Here is a 26,586-nt window from a genome sequence, read left to right on the forward strand (position 1 = left end):
CCCGGGACTACGTACCAGGTATTAGCTACTAGCTACACACTCTCACCACAAGCGAGTTTAGCAAAAGCGGCTTAACTCTTGATCATACGGAAAACATGTTAGATCTGCTTGAATCACCTTGTATACCACAAAATATAACGAGAATGGAAATGGTGAAAGTGTCAAAGAGGCAACAACCCCACTGGGATGAAAAGATTTGAAAGAATCTTGTCGCGATATATTGGTTTGTAATTACCATACTACTGTATATATAAATGTTAAATTAATAAAATTACAAATTTCAGAACATATAAAACACTTTGAGAGAAAATTTGGACAAAATTTCATTGCATCTGACTTTCAAGTGAAATATCGTTATCATTGTTAGCTTAAGATAAGATAACATACAGTGTATTGATATTAAAAACTGATATACTTTACTGGATGTGTAACTGATTGTTAAACGTCATGTTAGATTGCCGGATTTAAAACTATATCAAACTTCTAAAAGTCTGCAATGACCTCTGTAAAAGTAGCAGTACGAGTCAGACCTCTAAGTAAAAGGTATAGTAAACAAGAAAGTTATAATTAATGTCTCAGTTTCCATTGTTAGTAAAATAGTTTTGTTTTTACTATCTAACCTTCTCTTTCTAGGGAGATTGAAGCAAACTCTTCCATTGCAGTACATTTAACAGACAAAATAGTTCTGACCAATACGAAGGTATTTAGTACATATTAAAGACTATTTTGTTTGAACCAACATTGCTATTATCACCTGTTAAAATACTATTTTGTTTGAACCAACAATGCTATTATCACCTGTCTCACGTCACGCCTTTACTAGGATTTGTGTGGAATAAAATTATCACAAGAAATTCTTCATTATCATGTATATCATGTACGACGACTCTAGATAGAAAATATTTAAAACTAATTGACATTATATCAATGCTTTGACTTCCATCTTTGCAACGTAGATAGATTCACAAATCGGCTTTCGATGGCGCCAGAGCTAACCTAGGTACAGGGCAAAGCTAATGAAACAACTGACAACAAAGGATCCTAAAAACTGAGAGTAAATGAACAATTCTAGACATCTGAGAAGTTTAACAAGACTAAAAATTTTATGTAATGTAAGGGTTAGGGATTTCTGGTCTACTTAATCCAAATTTTCATACTTACTATTTTGTTTATTGTCCATTAACAACATACTTAATCCATTAAAATAATGATATTGAATTCCATGTAAGATACCGGAAGTCGGATGTGAAGGCGATATTGCAAGAGAAGCAACGCGGATGAAAGAGTTCTCCTTCAATTACATCTTCTGGTCAGTGGATAAAGACTTGTCTAACTTCTGTTCTCAGGAAAAGGTAATAATTTTTACTTTTACACCGTTGTTATTTAAATCCCTAAATATTCTTGTAGAGAATAAAACATGTTTTAAGTTTTTATTAAAAAAATACTTCTCAATATATCGCACGAAATCGCTACAAGATATAACCAAAACAAAACAAAAAACAAAAACAAAAACAAAAAACAAACAAACAAACAAACAAACAAACAAAATCCCCCTTGAGGTACTACGCGGACAAAAAATATCCCCTTTGTCATGCTATTATTCAAAATCTTGAAATCACTTTTCACATGAATGGAACTTTTGCTGAAAGATAAATTTATTTTGATTATTTTGAGTCCAAATTTGCCTACTTTTGATAGTTATAAATTTTTTTGGAGATATAAAAAACTACTCTATATATACTCTAGATATATAGAGTAGCTAAATAGAGAATTTTGAGAATTCCAGTTACTATTTTAGGGGTGGGTGAGTTCCGAATGTCAGTTCTTCACTGCAGGTCTTCTAACCCCTTGTGTCCTCTAGACTGATATACCCTGAGACATGTAGGTTTCAGGTGATACATGGTTATGAGCAGGTTAAAGTTAAGGTAAATATTTGAGAAGCCTTTGACGGTCAATATAATACATGGAGCAATGGGAAACAGAATTAGTGGTTTCTAGCCTAAAGTGATAATTCATATTCCTAACCAAGAGTACCCCCCCACCAAAAAAACAAAAGAAAAAAACTAACAGATATAAAATTAATAGAAGGAAATAAAAACGGCATAATAGGCTTAAATACGAGAAAAATCAAATTGATGGAAAGTAGCCAGACATTTTCACAGATTTTTTTATTAATTGATGGTGCCATCTGAATTCTAATTTGTTGATTAAAATTTGACCGAATTTTGAAAAAAAAAACTTTTTTAAAAACCTTATTGGTCACAGTCGTCAACGTCACATATGAAAATGCAATTAAAAAGAAACTTAATTGAACTTCTATCATTTACGTAATATTATTATCAAACACACACATCATGTAGCATCTTCTACATTACTCTAGAATTTATTAAAGTCACATTGCATTACAACTATCTCTCCTTATCAGTTATGCAGTCGACAACATGTACTGTTTTTTATTTGGTTTGTTAAAACAATAGATATTTTGGAAAAATGTATATCAACATTGGAATTTTAACAATAAATGCATATTGATACCGACATCGGAATATAAACAATGCAAGAATTATAACACTATACTAATATCAACATTGGAATATCAACAATTAAGCAATAACTCTTGAGTGGCGACTTCTTGCACTTCTAAACTTCATTTTGGATGGCGTGGTGTGTAATACATATTTGCCACAACATTCAGGAGATCGCGGACGGGACAGCCACTTTTTTCTATGTTTATAGTGGTTACTGTCAGTTACATAAAATTTTTTCACCAAACTCAATTTTAAATCTTTTTTGTACATTGTTGCTTTCTCTTTGGCACATTTCCCGTTTCCACGTCTTCTCTTTCAAATATATACTCATTCCCACACACTCTCACACATTGAAGAAAGATGAACCAACCCCTCAGAAATCAATGTCAGATCCTGAATTTAGGATAACATTTTCATTAGAAAATCAAATCAATGGAATCAACAAAAATTGTCTTATTACAAAATGCAATGATAGTTCTTAATAACTTTTTATACTGATTTCAGCTATTCCATCAGTTTGGAACAGATATCGTGTCCTCTGCTTATGACGGTTACAACGCATGTGCATTTGCTTATGGTCAACCTGGATCGGGCAAAACCTACACAATGATAGGAACACAAGTTAGTAAAACGTCAATAACAAATAGTTTGATTTTGTCTTTATCCACTTTCGTTTTTAAATACATATAAAAATAATATTTTAACTTCGGCTCATATTAGCCACATAAAACTTTAAAGAATAATATTTTAACTTCGGCTCATATTAGTCACATAATAACTTTTTTTGCATCATTAGTCATTATTCTTGATATCTTTTTAGCAACAACTCTAATTAGATTAAACTGTTTTTTTGTATGATGTCACACTATTTATATGACACTTTAATGATGACTATTAAAGAAATACATTGCATACAAAATTTTAATAACTGCACGGTTACGCTTGTCAATAAACTGAATCAAACTATGATTCATTACTAAAATAAATAATATTCTATGTTTCTTTCGAGATCCGGGGAAGACATTTTGAAGATGACAATATTTTTTGTGCCATAGATGGTGGTCAGGTTTTTAATATTTTAATGAGGCACTCTATGTCACTGACCACACCAGTCTGATTATGATTACAATCCTACAATGATTTTTTGCCAACGGAATTTGACACAGATTTACATGTTTTAGCAAAGCCTTTAATTACTTTTTGAAAGTATGTAAAAGAGTAGTCAACAATTCAGTTTTGTTATCGTAATCAGTCATCTACCTCAAAGATAAGAGGTGACCATTTGACACTATAGCCACTACCCGAAACAGATTTTTGTCGACCTATTTTAAAAGGAGTCATAAATGATGCATTTAAAACACATTTTTGTTAAAGTCCAGTGCTAGCTCAGTAAAGACAGTGACCAATTTATACCGAAATTCACAAAAAGAGTTTTCAGTCATAAAAACACATTTTCAAGTTCTTGAATGAGTAAATTTTATTTTATGAATATTGCATTCTTCATCAACTGTTAATTAAGTTAAATTTCTGTAGACAAAGTTTATCCGTCGAACAGCAATAAAAAAACTATAAACATTTTTGTACAGACATATTTTAAATAGTTTATGGAACAGCACTTGATTGCCCTTCCAGAACACCTGATGGTGATTTGTGGGAGTTCATATTGCAGGTGTTTTAACTTTTTTGCTGTATTGTTTACCTTATCTTCAGTTTATCTAGTCCAGGTAACAGTGAAATCAATTTAATGAAGTTGCTTAACACCTATCTCAGAAATAAATGTTGCCATGGCCAAATACGACGTAAGGGAACAAGAAGCACCCGTCAATTCCTTGTCAGATGGGATACGTAAAATCCGATTGTTGATACGGAATCGTTTTGACAATCTCAAGAAGTGTGTCAATATACAAAACAGTCTGTACTCAAAGATTATGACGCACTTTAATGCCTTTCCTTACCGCATGACAAATCTGTTATCGCCCCTGTGGACACAGCTTCATGCAACATTGTATTTGTTTGTAAAGCCCATTACATCAATTGCTTTATCAGGGAATTGGGCATTGACAATAACATTCCAGGTAATGCCATATACAAACATACTACTTTTGACAAAGATGTATACAGGAACAGCTTGTTCAGCATCTTTGTTTTTGACCTACATCTCGATTTCGACATCAGTGTCATCTCAGTACTAAGATTTATGATAAAAGAGAAGACTTTAGTTTTAAAATTCTAAATGACCAGGATTCTGACCATAAGTAGGACAAATTTCAAAAAGTGTCCACATTTCCGAAAATTTTACTCTTATAGGTCCAGAAAATGCAAATTTGTGAAAATTTAGGTAGATGAAAAGTACATAAACTTGCAACAAAAATCGCTGAAAATTTTTGTTGCAAATTTATGTATTTTTCTATAAGCACTAGGTGGTTGGTAAGGGGCTTTTAGGTGAAAAAAGAACTTTTTCGCTAAAAATATATGACACGAAAACAGTTAACGTTATGTAGCGTATTACAACTTTATTATTATGTAGTGTCCGTATTTAAAAGTTCATGTTGTTTCACCTATTTTCCAGGTGTTTCCCAATCAACCAAATATATCATCGTTTCGTGACGTATTTAATGGCATAATTATGTCATTTACTTGTTAGTACGTTTCAATGAACATAAAACTGGGAAAGTTGGTCGAAGCCCTTTTCCATACCCTTGCAGCAATATACCTTTATCTCCTGCACATGGTGTTTATATTTCACAATTGATTCGCTACGCTAAAGCAAGTACTAACTACTATGATTTTCTTGAACGTCATTTGTACATCATGTCTCTGCGTAACAGACTCCTGAATCAGGAGTATGAAGAAATGTGTCTCAAAAGGTCTCTTTCCAAATTCTTTTTCAGATATCTGTCCTTGGTTTAAAAATACTCAGTGTCTTTTAAAACAATGAATAATGATTGATTGATGTAAATTATTCTTTGTACTGATACTATAGCATGCAAATGCTATTTAATGTGAATGTGTTTTGTTAAGACACTGCTGGTGAGCCAAATATATCCTTGGGATTTCTTCGACCGTACAGTCAGACTTACATCATAGATCGTTTACCGATATTTTCAGCACCACAAAATTCAAATTCCCTAAAATACCGTGGCTTCATTCTTTATGTTATACATTGTAGAACTTCTCGGTGCTAGATCTGATCTTACTATTTGAATTCCATGTTTTGCTTCTTGTAGACTATTTTTCTATCTCGATTTTCCTATGCATTTAGTTCCAATGTTGAAGAGTGGTTACATGTAGTCCTTAAAGCAAACTGTATATGGTTGTTTTTAGTATTATCTTTCTCAAAATAAGAACCATGCGAAATTTGAAAGCCTACATATTATTTATTTTTGATATTTTGTTTAAAATGTTATAGTAAAAAGAAATTACATGTGGCTTTTCATATAACCCTTCTTCTTAGATAAAAAAAGATAAAAAAAAAATACAGTGTACAGTAGAATTAAAATTTAAGGGAAATAACTCTTTAATTGACACTGAAGTACAATAGAAACTGTTGGATTTCCGATGGAGATTATCTCCTATGAGCAGACAAATTGGAATGAATTGTTATAAATTATTCCTATTACAGAAGAGTAAATCTTAATTACAAAAATAAAAACGCCTTTTTTGGGGGTATGTCACATATTACAAAACTTGCATGATTCTTAAGAAGACTACTACTTAAAGTAAAAACTCACCTGATCGTTGGCATTACAGATAATCTAGCAAATAGTTACAATTAAAATAAATCCGACATGTATGTTTAAAGAAATATCTTGCTATAAGTTGTAAAAGACCAAGGAAATAATATTTTTCTAATGGTTTGCTAATTTTGCTATTGTCAAACGCCATTCAATGCTGCATTTATTTTTTGGCAAACAAAAAGAATTAAGTTTGTGGTGTTATTAAGTTGGGGTTTCGTTATCTTGCACATGTGTTATGGTTTAACGTATAATCTTACCTTATAAGACTGATAAATGGTGAATTATAAACAAAACCTTCTTACTCTGGCGCTTATCATTTAATAAAAAGAAATATTCTATTCAAAACGACGGGTAAACAACGCTCAAAATTTGAATGATCTTGGTTTTTTGTGAAACAAAACTTTTGTTGCATTTTTCCGGTAGCTAATTCCTTGGCTTTGTTTTATAGATGCCGAAAAATAAAATAAAAAAACCCCAAACAAACAAACACATAAAAAACTAAAAAAAAAAATAAATAAAAAAAATAAAAAAAATAAATAAATAAATAAACAAAAAAAAAAAGAAATAAGAAAAAAACAACATACAAAACAAAGCAACAACAACAAAAAAAAATATAAAAAAAAAAGAATTAAGAATAAAGAAAAAACAAAAACAAAAACAAAAACGAAAACAAGAAAAAACAAAAACAAAAACAAAAACAAAAAAACAGAGATATTATATCTTGGTAATTTCACATGAATGTAGACGCTTACTTATTTCTTTCAGGAAAATAGAGGTCTTATTCCAAGAATCTGTGAAGTAAGCTGTAACACGTTATTATTTATTCAAATAAAACCTCTCCTTATGAAGTTCATACTTTGATGTTTTGATCCTTTGTTGTTTGGAGGATACATCGTTATTGGTATTAAGTCCTCGTCATGCTCCCTCACCTGACACTTAGAGTGGATTTTGACAATTGTACGATGGAACATCTGTGGTTTATATTCTTCCACAGGATTGTTCATTTACATGAAACCTGATTGATACAATGTTCTTCGTCATTCAGAACACATGATTAAACAGGAAATTGACTATTTCTGACTTTTAACACATATACGAAAATTATTGATATAATCGGTCCTTTACTTTTATCTTAGAAAGTGCGATGATCTTACACTGGCGTCATTGGATAGGGATCTCCATTGTATTTTCAGGACGGAGTTATGCTATCAGTTAAATATAGAATTGATGTCAAATTACGAAAGAAATAGAAAAAAAAACATGTTGGTTATTATTTCTATTTTTCTATAGGATTTATTTCAAAAAATGAACCGAGATGATGAATCAGCTACATACAGGGTAGAAATCAGGTAAAATGGTTATCTTCTTTATAACATACATTTGAAACTGTGTAGAGCACAATGAAAGTTAAAATTATTCAAGTGGCAGTCTTCGTAAGAATCATGCAATTTCTTTTATATGTGATACATCTCCAAAAATGCTCAACATTTTGATTTTTGTCTTTATGGGTCTTATAATGATATGAATATGATATGAGTTAAATAACATAAAAAAATTCAATAGTTTTTTTTTTTATATAACAGTCTAATTTACAGAGTTATCTCCCTTAATTTTGAATTATTTAGTGCATTCTTTTTAATTTATATCTCTCAAGAACAGGGGCTATATGAAAGTTTCTGTTTATTGCAATATTTAAAACAAAATGTCAAAAATAAATTTCTGTAGGCTTTCCAACCATTAATCACACTTTGCACGATTCTTATCTGGAGTGCTACTTACCTCAACGTACAACAGCCATGAGAAAAAAAGGACAGACAGAGAGACAACGATTGCCTCAGGCTTTTTTGTAATTGAGACGTAAGAGAGTTTCATAAATAGACTAGAGATGCCTTTTGGAGGGTTATATATTTACTTAAGGTTTAATAACATAAGAAATCTAAAAATACATGAACTTCTGTTAAAAATCATATTAAATACTATTGTCCAGTGTAAATAAATAGCTGTGCCCAAATAGAACGAGTACAACGCTTGAAGATAAACTATTGTAAATGTATCGAAAACAAACTTATCATAAAAACACCAATTTACCCCTCGTTTTTATTTTTATTTACCCATTTGTGACAAATACAATAGCTTCATGGAAATATACAACGAGAAAGTAAGAGATTTGTTGGAAACATCAGACAACAGACCTGGGGCAGGACTACGTGTCAGGGAACATCCGAAACATGGACCTTTTGTCGAAGGTAATATCAAACGCCTTGTTCGATGAAATATAGAGTTGACTAACTTAAAACGATGTAATGCCATTTGTTTTCTACCACATTAACTATTAATACTGGATATCATTGTCATAAAACTATAGTATTATTGCGTAATGTTTTCCATATTGGTGAAGTTATTGGTTCGAGGCTAGCCGAGGGCAAATAACTCGGCCAATATGGAAATCTTACGAAATTATACCTTTATTGACCAACTAGTCCTAGGCGTCATATTGGCCTAGGCCAATATGTATCTCAACCAGCTCAATATGACGTATTGAACAGGTAAAAACCCGTATTGGACGGCTTAAGTCCCTATTGGACGGCTAAATCATGTATTGGCGCACTTTTGTATTTTTTTTAATATTGTATAGGCAACTTTGATTATATAAGGCTTATATTCGAACGTTAGTCTTTTAATATTGCATATTAGTCACGATAGTATTATTGTACATTTAACAATTCTAGGGCTTTCACATCACATAGCTGTGGACGATGAGGATGCATTAGATATAGTCAGAAGAGGTGAAGTGAACAGGTAGTCATTGCAATTTATTATGAATCGTTTAAATAATGCTTACAAGACATTATTGCTAATTATGTGCAATGACCATTGTGTTTTAATTCATTCAGAAACGCTTCTTATTTACAAAGTGCGAATAAGCGATTTTCGTGTGAATACGCTAGTTGCATGGGAATCACCGAGATGAGGAGACGATGATTAAATTCATTATGTGTGCTGCGGTAAAAAAATTCATTAATTATACTCGTAGAAGTTTTAGTTTAAATATATGACGAGAAATACATATTAATGTTATGGATCGACGAATCAAATTTAACTTTTTAGTACTGTTGAAACGTTTTATATTCACATTTGAACTTACTGATTACATATACGGCGAAATAACCACTAAAAGAGAATAATAATGATCAATGGCCTATAAACAACACACTTGATTCTATGTATATAGCGTGCATATAACAATCTTTTTTAAATTAAATCTATCAGCCAATCCTACAAAATTATTTGTAACTCATGTAAGACTGAAAGACTAAAATAACGAATAATTCTGACTTGCTTTATCTGGAGTAATATTGCCCCTTGATTAGCAATATTTCCACCTTGAAACGTATCTGTTCACTTAAAATTTTACAAGTCATATATTTCAACATTTCAGGTGTACAGCACCAACGAATATGAATGATGTCAGTAGCAGGTCACATGCGATATTCACTCTTATATTTACACAGGTAAAGGTTTATCTAAACACGAAAAGAGAGATGACTGGCTAATCTTGCCCCAATGCTCTTTGCATGAAAGTGAAATATTTAAAAAAAAATAAAAGCTGGTTGACTGCATCTACAACCAGAGGCTCACGTGAGCCTGTATCGCTCACCTGGTTTAATTACTTGCTAAATATTTCATATAATTTTGCGTAAATTTACAAGGAATTTTCCTTAGATGAAGATTTTCTTGCAATTTAAAGCATTGGTAAACAGGAATTATTGCATGGGACAGGTTGGAAAGGGGACATAATGCATAGTTTGCAACCCCAACATACTAAAATCCGGAACCAGGCCTTTACAAATGCAGAAATTGCCATTGTTTTGCGGAATCCATGAAATTTCTGCAAAACACAGCGTTTCTTAGCCTCCAACATGATTACTTTGCTAAAAAACTAATCTTATTAAACTAGGCATTTCACATCCAGTTTTGTATGGAAATATAGTTTACAAGGCACATAAATGCAAACAATGTCCATCAAATCTTAAGAATTATTTAAATAGACTGATTCATAAAGGATATAAATTCGACATTGTTGTCAGATCATTAAACCTTGTCTTTGTAGGAAAAAATATTGATACTCTTATTAGATCATTACATTATAACTTAATCATTCATATTTTAGCATTTTAGTCATTGCACAACTTCTTGCTAGACCAACATAGTCTATGATGTTGCAGTTCTAAATCCTTTGGAAGTTTTGTAACTGATATTTTTTGTGTTGGGAGGCTTGAAGATTTGTCATCCTTATTTGTGTCCTGAGCTTGCTTTCAGTAACTGCGAGCATTCATTGTTTATACCTCATTTGTTTGTCTTCTATGTTATTGTTAATAATTGTTGAGGTACTTTTCTAATGAATTGGATGTATTTCAGGTTGATTTTTACTGTGTGTCTAACTTTGTATTTATTTTAGCCTTTGACCGTATAGAGGGGGAGGGTTTGGATCCAACAAAACTAGTTTAACCCCGCTGCATATTGTTTGCGCCTGTCCCAAGGCAGGAAATATAGTCACTGGCATGTAGTTGTCTTTTTTTAAAACATTTTAGTTTCTTACCATAAATGATAAACTGATATAGTATTGAGGAAGGGCCGGACCTTTTTCGGGATGCTGGGATCAGAGGTTCTTAAGCTCAGGATTTCGGGATTTCTGAGAATTAAGCCCGGGATTTCGGGAAATAAATCCACCGGGAATCGGGATTTTAGCAGTTTTTAAGTTCCTTTGTTGTTCGGGATTTCGGGATTTAGTAAAAATAAAGTCGGGATTCCGGGATCAGACCCCCTCCCGCCCCCCCCCCTCAGTATTGTGTTCACTGATTTATCCACTTTGTTTTTATTGGGGCAATTTAGAGCTTGCTACATGGAGGAAATTTCCCACTTGTTGAAGATCATGTGGCGACCTCTAGATGTATATTTTCTCGAGCGGAAACTTTGGTTAAGTTAAGATCCACAGTGGCAGCCATTTTGAAATGGCAAAAGAATCACAAGCTTTCATCTCCTCATGCCAACGATCATTTGTTTCCAGTTTTGTTTCATTTGGTCAAGCGGTTTCCGAGAAAAAGATTTTTACATGTTTTTCTCATAGGGTCCAATGTTAAAGTAAGATCCTCGGTGGCGGCCATTTTGAATTTCCGATTGGCACCAAAATCACAAACTTACATCCCTTCATAAAAGTGAACATTTGTGTCAAGTTTTGTTTAATTTGGTCAAGCGGTTTCCGAGAAGAAGATTTTTACATGTTTTTCCCATAGGGTCCAATGTTAAACTAAGATCCTCGGTGGCGGCCATCTTGAATTTCTGATCGCCACCAAAATCACAAACTTTCATCCCCTCATATCAGTGAACATTTAATAGTGTCAAGTTTTGTTTAATTTGGTCAAGTGGTTTCCGAGAAGAAGATGTTTACATGTTTTTCCCATAGGGTCCAATGTTAAACTAAGATCCTCGGTGGCGGCCATTTTGAATTTCCGATTGGCACCAAAATCACAAACTTTCATTCGCTCATATCAGTGAACATTTGTGTCAAGTTTTGTTTAATTTGGTCAAGTGGTTTCCGAGAAGAAGATTTTTACATGTTTCTCCCATAGGGTCCAATGTTAAACTAAGATCCTCGGTGGCGGCCATCTTGAATTTCCGATCGGCACCAAAATCACAAACTTTCATCCCCTTATACCAGTGAACATTTGTGTCAAGTTTGGTTTTATTTGGCCCTGTGGTTTCAGAGAAGAAGATTGAAATGTAAAAGTTTACGGACGGACGACGGACGGACGACGGACGGACGGACGGACGACGGACGCCAAGTGATGGCAAAAGCTCACATGGCCTTTGGCCAAGTGAGCTAAAAAGCGTATACAGATGCGATGCAAAATCTAAGTAAGTCGAGAAACCACCTCACTTTTCTGAAACCGATGAAATCAGCTTATTCAGCTTCGATCCGATGGAGCAGTGTGGCGAATAAAGTCGACACATTCTGAGATGTTTATGTGTACTAAATATACTATTATACTATTTTCCAATTAACGATAGGTGTGCCCGCCATCGCCATATACATTTCATGGTCAACCTTCAAGGGATATCCAAACATCTTGTAATAAAATAGAGTAAAACAACAAATAACATATCTTAACGATGCTAATATAACGATAAAGTATCGTAAATAATATAAATCTAATTAAAGATATTTCATATTAACGTATAGCTAATTTTTTCCTGTATAATACGTAAAAATCTGAATGTATCATTTATTTGCAAACATGAATTCAGCAAAGGTGCTGAGAAAATAATACTACAATAATATCAAAACTACACAAGAAAAATTGCAAAAACATATGTTTACGAACGGTATATAAGTACATTGTGTATCTATTTTTGACCATTAATAAATTTGCTTAATTCAAATGAAAGCATATACCTTTAATTATTGATATTATCTGAGAAACATTTGTTCACCTATATACATATTTTAGAGATTACCATATATCTACATTTTAATTGAAAACAAATATATATTTTTCATGGTGGTCCTAAACATATGGAAAACATATATTGCAATTTTTCCTGTGTACTCCTGTTACTTTTTTGTAAGAATTAAATAGGAAAAATTTTACAAACAAGTGTGGACACAAACTGGTATTGCCCGAGGGGCATGTATGGACGCAAACTGGTATTGCCAAGCTGTGTATAATCTCAAATTTTCAGTTCATTTTATTTTTTTCAGGCAAGAATTTACAATGGAATGCCATATGAAACACAGAGTCGAATTCATCTAGTGGACCTCGCTGGAAGGTAGGTAATCATAGGAAAAATATGCCTCACAAGAAAGTAGACTTTATTTGCAGGAATTCAAACCATGAATGATCCATATATAAGATGACTGTCGCAGAAGACTTTACCAGCCTTTGTAATTGTAATTTAAGTAATTCCTCCAGTAATGGAAGAGGTTAACATACCATATTCCCTAAGAAAGTCATGTTCAGTGTTGTAGATAAAACATCATATACTACTTAAACATAAAAACACAAAGCGGTTATTCCCATCTTTCACGTAGAACATTTCGGTCAGCGATACGGCGGTTATCTCAATCTTTAACGTTAAACATTTCAGTCAGTGATACGCCGGTTATCGTTATCTTTTACGTAGAACATTTCAGTCAATGATACAGCGGTTATCTCCATCTTTCGGCTCCTACACTTAGAGTGTTCATATCACTACTCATACGTTATGCCAGAGCTTGCCGAAACTACGCAAACTTTTTGTATCGCGCTAGAACTCTAACAAATAGGCTTCTTGAACAGGGTTATGTTGCTACAAGATTGAAGTCATCACTACAGAAGTTTTATGGTCGTCATCATGAACTCGTGGATCGTTATAGTGTATCCATCAGCACCATGAAAACTGATTTATTCAACGGGTCATAGTTTTCCTTTCCTCGTTTGTCTACCCCGGACTTGACTTTTTATTAGCAACTCGGCGGGTGTTTCTAGAAAAGCAGAGGACGCTTACCCTACTGGTGCACCTGGTCCATGCTCCCAGTTTTTAGTGGAGTCCGGGTTGCTCATTTACTTTTGTTACTTTGTATGTATGATTTTAGTTACTTTATGTTCTTTGTTGTGTATGTCTGTTTTCCATGTCTGGTCTTTGTCCCTGGATTACATTCTTTTGATTACCGCTATAACCTTGGTTCCCTTGATTTCTCTTTAACGTAAAACATTTCAGTCAATGATATAGTGGTTATCTTCATTTTTAACCCTAAAAATGACAGTCAATATCTGTGACAATGATGTAGTAGCAAACAATACTTTTAACCTTAAACAAAGACAATAACCCTGTCAAAAGGTGTCTTTCACAAACGGTAACTTTTTCTTTAGCGAAAGCGCTGATGCTACTGGGGCTACAGGAAAGAGACTTAAAGAAGGTGGCAATATCAATAGATCGCTTGTGACCTTGGGGACAGTCATTACATTATTAGGTAATCCTTATACTTGATCGGCCATGCACTGCAGGAAATCGAAAGTTTAAGCCGTCAATGTTACAATTAATTATCGATTTCGATTATGTAGTTTTCTTTTAATTTCTTGAATTTGTTTAACAAATGCTTTATATATTGGATTGAAAAACCTAGAAAGATTTGTTTTATAGGCATTTATTCATATATGAAGGGTAATAGCAAAATTACCGAACTGACAAACTCTTGGCAATAGAAATAAAGATTACCCAAAAGGCAAGTCCATACAACAAATGGCAATATCGAGGTAAACACCGGGTAGTTGGAAACTACCGCAATGTTCCTGACTTGGAACAGGCAACTCTTATGGAAATGGTGGGTTAAGCCAGGTTTTATAGCGCGATAAATTAAACCTCCCGCTTCCATAATGATTGTTTTCGGCAATTTACAATATAAACAGGAAGCATAAAATTGCTCAAAAAACCAGATTGAAATATTTTTTTGAAGCGAAGTCATCTGAACCAGATGCCGAGAAGAAAGTGTTTATACCATACCGAGATTCTAAGTTAACATGGCTGTTAAAAGACTCACTTGGTGGAAATGCAAAGACATTTATGATAGCAAGTATGTAATTCCTCATTATTTGCTTACTCAAAAATGTTCAAACTTCAACCTTGAAAAAAGAAACTAATTTCTCAATGTCAGATTTATGAAAAAGTCGCCTCTGCATTGATAAAAAATAATAAAATGTTTGTCGGAGTGAGAAAAAATACGTAGAATTAATGCGCATTATTTTATCAAAATAAGATACACATAACTTGAAAGAACAGATTCAACTACTAGAAAACTTTCAAAACAACATATTTGAATTTCTTTAACACAAAATTACAACGCAAAATCGTATATAAGAATCAGTAATTCCTAAGGGTTAAACTGTATATCTTATTTAAAATAAAATCTTTTTTAAAGCAATTTCTCCGGCTGATATCAATTATAATGAAACACTGAGAACATTACGATATGCTGTAGGAGCGAAAAACATTGTGAACAAACCCACAAAAAACGAGGTAACTGTAAAATCATAGATGTCTATTTAATTATTGTATTCCCAATTACAAGTCTATAATGTCTCAACTACATTTTGTGATAAAGTTTATGTAAATGTGGATCTTGTTTTATGTTTTATATCATTGAGGTATTCTCTTTATGCATCAAAAAGTAACATGCATGCTTCTATTCTATTTAAGGATTCAAGTGTTCGTCTTATTAGACAGTTAAAAGAAGAAATCAAACGACTCAAAGCAATGCTTGGTGGAGACTTGGTATGATAAAAGAGTCTTCTGGGGAACCAAGATTCTAGCGGAAATCAAAAGAATGTAATCCAGGGACAAAGACCAGAAATGGAAAACAGGCATACACAACAAAGAACATAAAATTACCAAAATAATACGTACAAAGTAACAAAAGTAAATGAGGACCTCCACTAAAATCTTGGAAAATAGCATATCTTCTATTATATTTAACAACAAACTCAAAACAAACATATCTTGTTTGTTTTGTATCTATTGCGCTTCGTTTATTGCTAAATTTTATAATAATAGAAGATATACATGTTGTACACATTCTAAGAGACGATACAATCAGTATATGATTCCTGTATCCATTACCGTATTTCATTGTTTTTGTCCCTCGGAGCTTTTCATTAATCGTTGTTATTCTTGATTTAATTTTAAGCTTTGTTACTCTTTACTCAACTATAAACTTTGTTACTCTTGAATTAACTATACCGTTTTTATCCTTGGTTTAATTATAACCGTTGTTACCCTTGATTTAATTCTAACCTTTGTTACTCTTGATTTATATTTAAAAAAAAATACTTTAGGACAAAGCCACAGAACCAAGAGTGAAGGAGATGTTGCAAGAAAGTGAAGTTAGGGTAATGAAATGTTTGTAGAATTATAATTGGATAAAATTATTTGCATTGATTTGTTTGTATCACTATTGTGCGTTACATTGTTAAACATAGTTAACGAAGTTTAGAAGAGAATTGAACGGGGGACAAAGGCTTTATTTAATGGTATTAACTGCAATGGTATTGGTAAATCTTTTTTTGAAGAATGACAATGTTTCACATATTCGTTTTGTTATCTATCAAGCCAAATTTGATATATACTCTAGGTTAAGGTATTAACAGAGGAATGGAATGAAAAATGGCACGAGACTAAAATTACAGTATGTATATCTGAAATTACTTTCACTTTTTTCAATGGGTTCTTCTTTAATTACTAATTATTGCTTATTACCTATATTATATATTGCTTCTATCTTTATTTGTTGCATAGTAACATAACATTTAAATGCCATCTTAACCATTTAAATTTATACGTTACTGTCTTCTGTCAACCAAATACAAGGACCATTTGTGATATTAACAAGTCACTTACTAATAACTATTGATATTTTGTTCTTATCATCGATCAAGAAACTCACGCATATATCTGAAATTTTTTCTTGCAGATATTGATAAAGATATTAAATTAACTCAATTATTTACTAAACAAGGAACTATACGAAAAGAAAATACGTTATAAATTGTTTTAGGAAGACACTATGGCTATAAGGAAAGAAGGAATGGGTATTATGTTGGATTCCGTTCGTCCACATTTGATTGGGATAGACGATGATATATTCAGTACTGGCATCACGTTATATAATCTCAAAGTATAGTATTCTCTGAAAAAAAAATGAAACGCATACATATAATTTTTGAGAATTATAAATAGAAAAAATCTACACTAAGTAAATATTTCAGACATTACAAAGTTCAATTCCTTTTCACATGAGTATACTATATCTCTTAGCTAGAAAAAAAAATCCCCCCAAAAAAAACAAAAAAAAAAAAAAAACAAGAGAGTCGAACAGAAGCATAAAATTTGGTCTGCTTTAGAAAGTATCATTCACCAAAACTGACACGTATTAGTTGACCAAAGTATTTTTAACGAAAAAGTATCTTTTTATTGAGTTTCTCATGTAACGCGAAAGGAATGCTGATCCACTGAACCAAAGCAAACTTATTGGCTCAGATAACTCCAACTCGAATGTAATTTAGGCAAAATTTAAAGACCTTAGTCTGCTCCCTCTTTTACAATGACAACCATCTTCCTTTTTGTGCATACGAAAATGGATTATTTTCGTTTTTATAGCTCTCAGTGATAGTTTCTTTATATCAAAGCGAATTATGAACATATTTTAATTTTAATGAACTTGAATAGCCGAGGTATTTACCCGGTTTGATGAGTAAACTGAACTATTGAATTCTTGATAAAGGAAAATAATCTATGAAACAATCTTCACACTGGTAGAGATTAACAACAACAGAAATATCGTCACTTTTGCTACCATGTTAGTTGGTGGCAGTTCAAATGACCGCTGAAATCAAAACCCCGTTTTTACTAACTCGATGGGTGATTTCATTGTCTACAAAATTGGTAAATACCTAAAGCTATTTCAGTTGTCAAGTTATATGTTTTTTTTCTTTATTTCGAATAAACAAAACGCGTAACGGAACAAATATATCAATTTAATACACTCTTAATCAAATGCTAAATGCCGTTGAAGAGTCATGCGTTTAATAAAGAACAAAGAAATCATGCAACAATTCTTGAGGAAGACATGGTCAGTACGACAAAAATTATAAAATTTAAACACACAAGGGGAATATATCGAGACATCATGTATTAGATTGTTTTGTTTATAATGAAATAGATCCTTATTATGCCATTGAAATGACATTAAATGTATTGTAAGCATTTGTAGGAGGGTCAAACGACTATTGGCCGTGTTGATGCCAGTAAAGAACAAGACATAAGTACGTATTTTTTGTTATGTATTCATATTTTAGAGTAGTTTTACTCTTTATTATTCACTATCAAATCAAAATATTTGTAAATATGTTTGATTTAAACTGTTATTTATTATACTATCTCTAAAAATAGTGAAAAAAGCGGTAATGTTGTGATATTAGGTAAGTTAACAATTGAAAAACCTTCAAATATTTATAGATTATCACATTGCATTTTCTAACATGAGACTTTAATGCAATGTCATGATCTGTTTATCACATATTTGATTCATTACAAACATCTCAATAATTGAATGTGATTTCTTCATTTGTAAACACATCATTCGATTTATAACCAGAACGTCACTTTCTTTACGGATGAATTAATCATTGACGACCGACAGGTATCTATGGCATATATGTCTTATATTAAGTACAGATACTGTACACTTTGTAGAAATAACAGGGGTAGACATTCAGAAAGAACATTGTTACATTTGGAATGAAAATGGTGAAGTTCAGTTGATTCCTAATAGAAACTCACCGTGCAGTGTTAACGGAACAATTGTACATGGACCGACAAAGCTTTTACAGGGTAGTAGTTTTCTTAAATATATCATCACAATGTGTATATGACTTACAAAAGTAACAAAGAGCGGTAATCAAAGAATATCGTCCAAGGATAAAGACTACTCAGGACAAATAGACACATATATCAAAGAATATGAAATAACAAAAATAACTTGTACATAGACACAACAAATTTAATTGCGCATCTCGGGTTCCACTAAAAACTGGGAGCATGGCCCAGGTGCATCACTATGGTATAGGCGAAGCATCTTCTGTTTTTCTAGAAACATCCAACGAGTTGCTAATAAGTTACACGTCCAGGGTAGACGAAAGAGGAAGGAATACTATGTCACGATGAATAAATTTGTTTTCATGGTGAAGATGGACACATCATAACAATCCACGAGTTTATGGTGGCCACCTTAATTGATATGATCCATTTTTGGTCGGTGGTTCATTTTTATAGCCATAGAAACGATACAACACGCAAACATTGTGGTTTGTTAATGCTGTTCAACTCACTTAAGAAAGTGAAAGACATTTGGGAGAAAACCAATAACCCAAAATATGATGATAAAGAGTAATCAAGGAAACCAAGGATTCGAGCGAAAATCAAAAAGAATATAGTTAAAGTTAAGGACTAGGCAGGAAAAACACACTCACAACAAAGAAAATAAAGTAACCAAAATAATACTTACGAAGAAACAAAAATGCATTAGCAACTCTGACTCCACTAACCTTGGAGCACGATTCAGGTGCACCGGTAGGGTAAGCGTCCTCTGCTTTGAAAGACCCCCCCCCTGAGTTGCTCATAAAATGTGAATTGGGTTGAATTTATTATTTCTTTTCACAATATGTATACATGGATACTATACTGCAAATTTTGCTATCGAGTTTTGCTAGTGTATCTTGTATTTCAGGTAGTGTTATACTTCTCGGAAAAACCAACATGTTTCGATACAATAACCCAACGGAAGCCATCAGAATGAAAGAGGAACTTCAAGATGTATGTCATTTCTGATTTGTTATTTCTTGTAGTGTTTTTAAAAAAGAATATCGATGAGCTAGATCCTTTAATCTCAGTTTCGCTATATAGATGACGTATTATATTTAAACAATCCTAATTTCGGGGATTTAATGCATCGCATCTACCCCAAAGAACTTGAGATAAAGGATACTACAGACACTGTGAGGTAAGCCTCATATCTTGACCTACACTTAGAAATCGATAGTAAAGGAAAACTATTGACCAAACTTTACGACAAACGTGAAGACTTTTCATTCAGAATTGTCAACTTTACTTTAATCTGTGGCACCCCTTCAGCACCTGCGTATGGAGTGTTCATATCACAACTCATACGTTATGCCAGAGCTTGCCGAAACTACGCAGACTTTTTGTATCGCGCTAGACTTCTAACAAATAGGCTTCTTGAACAGGGTTATGTTGCTACAAGATTGAAGTCATCACTACAGAAGTTGCATGGTCGTCATCATGAATCGCTACGGTGTATCCATCTGCACCATGAAAGCTGATTTGTTCAACGTGTCTTAGTTTTCCTTTCCTCTTTTGTCTATCCCGGATATGACTTTTTATGAACCATTCGGCGGGCGTTTCTAGAAAAGCAGAGGACGCTTACCCTTTCGGTGCACCTGGTCCATGCTCCAAGGTTTTAGTGGAGACCGAGTTGCTCATTTGCATTTGTTACTTTGTATGTATTATTATAGTTACTTTTTGTTCTTTGTTGTGTATGTCTGTTTTCCATGTCTGGTCTTTTTCCCTGGGTTACATTCTTTTGATTACAGCTATCCCCTTGGTTTCCTTGATTACTCTTTAAATAAAACATTTTGAATTATTTTGTAATATCACATTAAGTAAGTATTCTTTTACAACCTTTGTATGTACATACATATATGCCTTATTGAGAAAATTTCAGTAATAGCCTGCAGGCTTTGTGCAATGTGAACCTAATTAGCCATTAGACATCTTTACTTGCTTATAAACATTAACAAAGCAAAAGAGCGTCTATGATGAACACGATTTTTCTCAGTTTTTCGTCTTTTTTCTTTTAAACTCACCTGGCCGTAGGCCATGTGAGCTATTGACATCACTTAGCGTCGTCTGTCGTCGTGAACAATTTTTCAAACATCTTTTCCTATGAAACTACAGAATAGATTTGGATGAAACTTCACATGAATGTTTCTTAGGGTATCTTGCACACAATGACCGTTTGGATTTTTGATCCGTGAAAAAAACATGATCGCCGTCACTAAAAATAGAACATAGGGGTCAAAATACAGTTTTTTTTGCATATATCACCAAACCTTTAGGTTTAACCAAATTTGAATAAAGGGATTAAAGTGTTTAGCATTATGATACCTATCTTTTAATTTTTGTCTACGCTTTTGATCTAACTTATTTTCAGAAGCATTTGCTACATTCAGCATTACTTTAGGAAATTTGTAACCCACACTGTATTAGCTTAGTGAATACATTTCATTTTGCTACCAAATATTTCACGGTGACACAGGTACAAATATGCATGAGTCTTTGTTAACTCCCGAGGTTTGAATAAAGTTTCTTTGACATAACTTCAGTTCAGTTTTACCTATTTTTTATACTGCCTAAAGGAAGTAGCAGAATAAGAGAATATTCTGTTTGGAGCGTAACAGATAGTTATAACCAAAGTCAAATATAAAAGTCAATCATTTATTGTAACATAACCCATGGTATATGGTCATTAACACAGCTGCATGATACATGCATGACTAAAGATGTTACGCAATTATGACTGTTGATAGTGTCACTACATGCGGTAAAAAGCTATAAAAAAACAAAAAGGGAAAATGTACTAATTGAAACAACTGAACAAAACCTACAAAAAGACATATGCAAAATGTCACTGAAAAACCACAGTGAACTTTAAAAATTAGCCATAAAATTAACAAATGAATTTTCAAAAATGAAAAAGAAAAATAGTACTATCCAAAAAAAGTTTCAAAATGAAGTTTTAATGGAAAAGTAAAACTTAAACAGTTATCTGAAAAGGTATCTCAAAATCACAAAAATATTCACTTTTCCACAAAAATAAATCATACCACACATAAATATAATCATAAAAACAAAAGTTCTACTTACATGGTGAGATGTCACACAACGATGGATACCTATCTAAAAATACGGTTAAGATTGTGGTGCACAATCAAACCAAGGTCACATTCAGAAACAGGAAATCGATAACACAGGAAACAGGAAACCGATATAAAACGAAAGTGAAAGTGATAATAATAGAGTACTCCCTATCTAAAAAATTAGAACATACCTAAAAATACACAATGCTAAATATAGCTATCAAAATACCATGATATAACATCAATAACAAAAGGTATACAAAAATGAGAATGAAAGTATTAATCAACACTGGAGAAAAATGAGTATTATACATATGACAAAAAATGCAAGGAAAAGTATAACATATAATAAAGTATAATGTTCATAACTATTATGAAATTGTGAACATCACAGAGAAATATAATAATTGTTTTTAGCATGGGATTTCGCTTTCAAGAGATTCTTCAGTGGGATATGGGAGATCCCTAAGTGACATGTACAGATCAACAGACAGTTTGTCTTCGTCTACGTATGTTAATAATATTGATAGAGTCTCACGCATAAATCAAATTATTTGACAACATAATCGTCAAAACAATAGTTTCAGCTTTTTTTGTTTTGGTTTTAATATCGCCCATATCTTTCCATTTTTTTTTATAACACAGCACCATCAAATTTTGCTTTTCTCTTATCTATTGTCTTCGAGTGTCTTATTGATGTGCCTTACACTCTTGAATGGTTACCTTTTTACTATCATTGCCTTATCCAATTTTTCAAATAAATTGATCATCTATTACTCCTCCTATACCAGTGACGAGACATCTTGTAAAAAGTATTAGCGCTTGGATTTATCCATTTCAGATGGGAAACTACGGATGATTTTGGAGACAACGAAGATAGACTGGAAGAACAAAGGTAAACCATCGGAGATTAAGAGTACTAAAATAAATTTAAAAAATAGTACTATGTTTCTGAACGATAATAGGTAAAATAAATTATTTATACTTACAGTTTTTGAATAATAATAATAAAAAAAAAACAAAGCGGATGATTTTGAATGGAACTACATTTATAGTTAGAAAAAGTAGATGAACATATTATTCTTTTCATTTTGCTTATGTAACGCGCGAGATATAAAGAGACGGTTCTGAGCTTCGGTTCTACAGAAAATAATTATTTGAGAGAACGATAATATGTGAATACTCATGCCATGCCAAGAATACAAAATTAAGGTAATATGAATTAACAAACTCAACTTGATTTGTTGAGCATTCTGTTGTCTTTATTTTCGATATTCTTGCTCTCCACTTAACTATTTTTGATATATATATCTAAACCCTCAAAAACATGCTATTTTATATTGATGTTTATTGGTTTAAGAAAGTATATAAATCTCATGGAAAAACGTTACGACCAGGCACAAGTAGAAAGAGATTCTGAAATTTCTGAAATAGAAAGGGAGGTCCAAGATATTACAACGAAACTGGGGGAATTGCAAGCGAAGGTTTCAAAGGTATGTTGTTGTCAAAACGCTATTTTCCATTCATGAGATTGTCAATGATTGGTAAATGAGAACATAATTTCAAATGAGATGTGTTTTCGAAAATAAATCCGGTATAATAAGAAACTTATTCGATGATAAATCAAAAGTGTATTTGGGGATATGAGTTCCAAGATTTTACAAAACACGACTTGTTTGTCATGATATCATTGTAGTCTGGATCTGTTTGCTCTAAAACCCAAGCAGCAAAAATTTTCTTGATATAGAAACAAGAACAACCAAGTATAAAGTAAAACCAATATGCATGATTTTTTATTGTCCCTTTTTATATATGTATGTGTGCATTGTGTCTACATACAGTGTTCATCTCAAATGAGTTTGTATGATAAAAGTATGAAAAAGATCACAGAAGACCATATGGAAGAAAAAGAAACTATATCAGCGGTATGTATCAGTACAAATCTTGCATGTACAATCATTTTAATTCTTCAAAACAAAACGTGTGTATCCTAATGTTCATAATTGGAACATCTGGTACGTATAAATATACTCTCACATATTAGCTGTTCATCGTTGGTTTTCGAAATTGACCGAGAGATCTATGGTTTAATCTCTGATGTAAATTCAATCCAAATCGTTTTCATTTTCAAAGGAAGATAACTCTCACATCATCAACTGGCCATGGTTGATTTTGGAACTTGTGTTTGAGATTCAGGGTAAAGAACCTCCGGTATTTATTTCCACCAAAGCCGTGGGAAATTGTTATTGGCATGCAAGCGCTAAGAAGACATTTTTTTCTTATCAAATCCGAATTCTCAGGAAGATAAATCTTACAATATCAACTGTTGCTCGTCGATTTTCAAACAAGAATTTTGAAGCGATGACTTTTCCAAGGAAAAAAATACCCATAATGGGAAAGTATGTGTTTTTAAAAAAGTTTTTTTCTCTTCCTGTAGTACATCTTAATTGAAAGCGGTTTTCAATTTCGAGTTTAACTGTACACCTACAATGTATTCCTTTTTTATGCAAAAAGGAACTGGTTAAACTACAAAAAGAGTTAGAGAGAACAATGAGGACTGCTGATAATGATATGCTGGTTTTAGAAGAAAAGGTGGATGATTTAGTCGTTTCACAAGTTACATTGCAGAAAAATGTTCATCAGCAAATACAAACTCTTCTACAAAAGAAAGCCGAGGTAAAATCATTAGCGAACAAAACAAAATGCTAATATATCTGTAAGTGTATGACATGAGGTAGTGAAGGTTCAAATCTACATATTGGGGTTCGCTTTTTATTCGTGGGGAACACATTTTCGTGGATAGTGTGAAATAATCCAACAGTCAATAAATGATGAACGTTAACCGAGATAAAATGACCTTGGTATCGTTCAAGTTCATGCAGAAAGAAGCAATGTCAAGCTGTCATTCTTTGAATGTTCAAGTAAGCAACAAATTGTTTATCAGAACTATAAAGCCTTGGAGCTATGTAATGACAATGTAAGTCTTAAATATATCGTAGGGGTGATTGTTAGTGCGGTTTTTCGGCTTTTTTCTATCTTTCCATCGTTATTGTTTTTTCTTATATAACCTTGTCTTTGGGATTTTTCCATTGCCAATCAACGTTGAAGGAGCATTTGCTCCTAAGCTTTTTGACTTGTCGGAACTTGTAATCGGAGAAATGATAACGAAAGACATAAGTCTTGATTTCCCGAAGAACACGTATACATAGTTTCAATACATACCAAAGATACTTAATGGTTTTCTATGATTTTTAGTTTGTATCGTTAGTTTTTAAGTATAAGGGAATTGACCTGTATAAAATTTGCGTGCATTTTCGTATTCTAGATACCTTTTAGAAGTGTTTATTTATTTGTTATTGCTATCATCATTCGTTTATATCATGACACTGAAACGTCTATCTCTTATGTAATTCAGACAATGAAAGACATCAAAGAATGTGAGGCAAGTTTGACAACTCTCGAGTCGTCTCTTCAGAACGAAAAACTGTGTGTATTATCAGGTTCTGATGAATACAGAAAAAAATTGTCAACCCTGGACCAATATGAGCAAAATGTCATGGCTAATTTACAGCTAGAATCTAATCGTTTACAAAGTAGGCAAGATCAGGCAGAACTTCATTTAAAATCTGAAATGGCTAAAATAGAAGAAGCATGGAAGGATATCTTTGACAATGAAAATGCTATCAAAGAAAAAGAAAAAAAGAAGCTAAATACTTCTGAAAAATTAAAGTTGCGACAAAGAAAGATGCATATCAAAGAAGCAAAAGAGCTTCTTATCGGGGAACATGAGTCTATTTTAGACGCTTTTAAGAATTCTGAAAATAAAATAAAAAATGACAGAGACGATTATAATGCTCTTAAAAGAAAATCCATTTCAAACATTCATCAGAAGCGGAATGAATTGTTTACTCTGGTGAGCCCAAAACTATTAGACTTAGAAAATAAATTATTTATCAAAAGACAAGAGTTTCTAGATAAAGAAGTTTTATTTGGAAAATGTGAAAAAGAAATTGAGAACTTTGAAGAAATGCTAAAATTATCGACGGAAAGCTGTAACAAGCAACAACAAGTCATGGACCTAGAGAAAAATCTGAAGATAGATGATCATAATGTCAAAGAACAACAAATAAAAACTACTATTCATGATTTAGAAAGTCGTTTAAACATTCTTGATAAACAATTTGAAGAAACGAAAGGAAAATTAAAGGAAAGTGTGAGGTAAGTGTGTAATTACCCAAAATAAAATATTAGTGTGAAATAAAGGGTAAATGGACAAAATAATAGCAAAAACTATTAAGTCGTTAATCATAAAAAAGAAGCTGAGAGTACAAATACATAAACAGAGAAACACATATATATATCCGGAATTTAGCACACACAAAAATATGGAGCAAACAAGACATAAAAAAGAAAAAAAAGGAAAATTAATAAAATGTGAGCTTGGACCAAGTGCGTTTTCTTTCTTTTTTTTTTGGGGGGGGGATGCAAAGCATACCGAGATGTCCTTATCTGTTATTATTATATAATAGTAAGACTAGAAAGATTGCCAAGTCATTTATTTTTATCGGTTATGATTTACTACTTTTTTTGGGGGGGAAATGGGTCAATATTCAGGAATATTCATGTTTTTAGCCATAGATTAACACTTAAGGGAAACCGGGTTTTTCATGTCTGTGTCAAACCTTTCCTTATAAGTATCATGAATAAGTGTCCTCACTAGAAGTTTCAACTCTTTCAAAAGTTTAGAAGACGGGATACAATGCCGCAGTTCTATTTCCCGAATTGTTGAATGCC

At 32.5% G+C, this 26,586-nt stretch overlaps 1 protein-coding gene across 4 annotated transcripts in view; it reads left to right on the forward strand.

Moving 5' to 3' along the window:
- Positions 1 to 399: 399 nt before the first annotated feature.
- Positions 400 to 26,586, forward strand: part of LOC148623616 (kinesin-like protein KIF16B) — a 35,313-nt gene continuing 9,126 nt past the window's right edge. For all 4 annotated transcript variants that reach the window (XR_015919463.1, XM_088565554.1, XM_088565556.1 and 1 more), the window contains exons 1-26: positions 400 to 543; positions 634 to 700; positions 1,230 to 1,352; positions 3,033 to 3,149; positions 7,031 to 7,063; positions 7,556 to 7,614; positions 8,399 to 8,511; positions 8,995 to 9,064; positions 9,705 to 9,777; positions 13,026 to 13,093; positions 14,176 to 14,276; positions 14,760 to 14,876; positions 15,222 to 15,319; positions 15,500 to 15,574; positions 16,135 to 16,188; positions 16,431 to 16,484; positions 16,854 to 16,973; positions 18,069 to 18,120; positions 18,551 to 18,688; positions 19,584 to 19,669; positions 22,210 to 22,301; positions 22,634 to 22,687; positions 23,153 to 23,285; positions 23,634 to 23,717; positions 24,307 to 24,468; positions 25,208 to 26,010. Coding sequence is in view for 3 of the 4 variants with exons in the window: in XM_088565554.1 (XP_088421680.1) it covers positions 497 to 543; positions 634 to 700; positions 1,230 to 1,352; positions 3,033 to 3,149; positions 7,031 to 7,063; positions 7,556 to 7,614; positions 8,399 to 8,511; positions 8,995 to 9,064; positions 9,705 to 9,777; positions 13,026 to 13,093; positions 14,176 to 14,276; positions 14,760 to 14,876; positions 15,222 to 15,319; positions 15,500 to 15,574; positions 16,135 to 16,188; positions 16,431 to 16,484; positions 16,854 to 16,973; positions 18,069 to 18,120; positions 18,551 to 18,688; positions 19,584 to 19,669; positions 22,210 to 22,301; positions 22,634 to 22,687; positions 23,153 to 23,285; positions 23,634 to 23,717; positions 24,307 to 24,468; positions 25,208 to 26,010 (2,993 nt within the window). In the remaining variant the exon portion in view is untranslated. The remainder of the gene's footprint in view (positions 544 to 633; positions 701 to 1,229; positions 1,353 to 3,032; positions 3,150 to 7,030; positions 7,064 to 7,555; positions 7,615 to 8,398; positions 8,512 to 8,994; positions 9,065 to 9,704; positions 9,778 to 13,025; positions 13,094 to 14,175; positions 14,277 to 14,759; positions 14,877 to 15,221; positions 15,320 to 15,499; positions 15,575 to 16,134; positions 16,189 to 16,430; positions 16,485 to 16,853; positions 16,974 to 18,068; positions 18,121 to 18,550; positions 18,689 to 19,583; positions 19,670 to 22,209; positions 22,302 to 22,633; positions 22,688 to 23,152; positions 23,286 to 23,633; positions 23,718 to 24,306; positions 24,469 to 25,207; positions 26,011 to 26,586) is intronic.

This window comes from Perna viridis, chromosome 2 (assembly GCF_037379345.1).
Source record: "Perna viridis isolate PV_CMFRI_1.1 ecotype Kerala chromosome 2, ASM3737934v1, whole genome shotgun sequence".
NCBI classification, from domain to species: domain Eukaryota; kingdom Metazoa; phylum Mollusca; class Bivalvia; order Mytilida; family Mytilidae; genus Perna; species Perna viridis.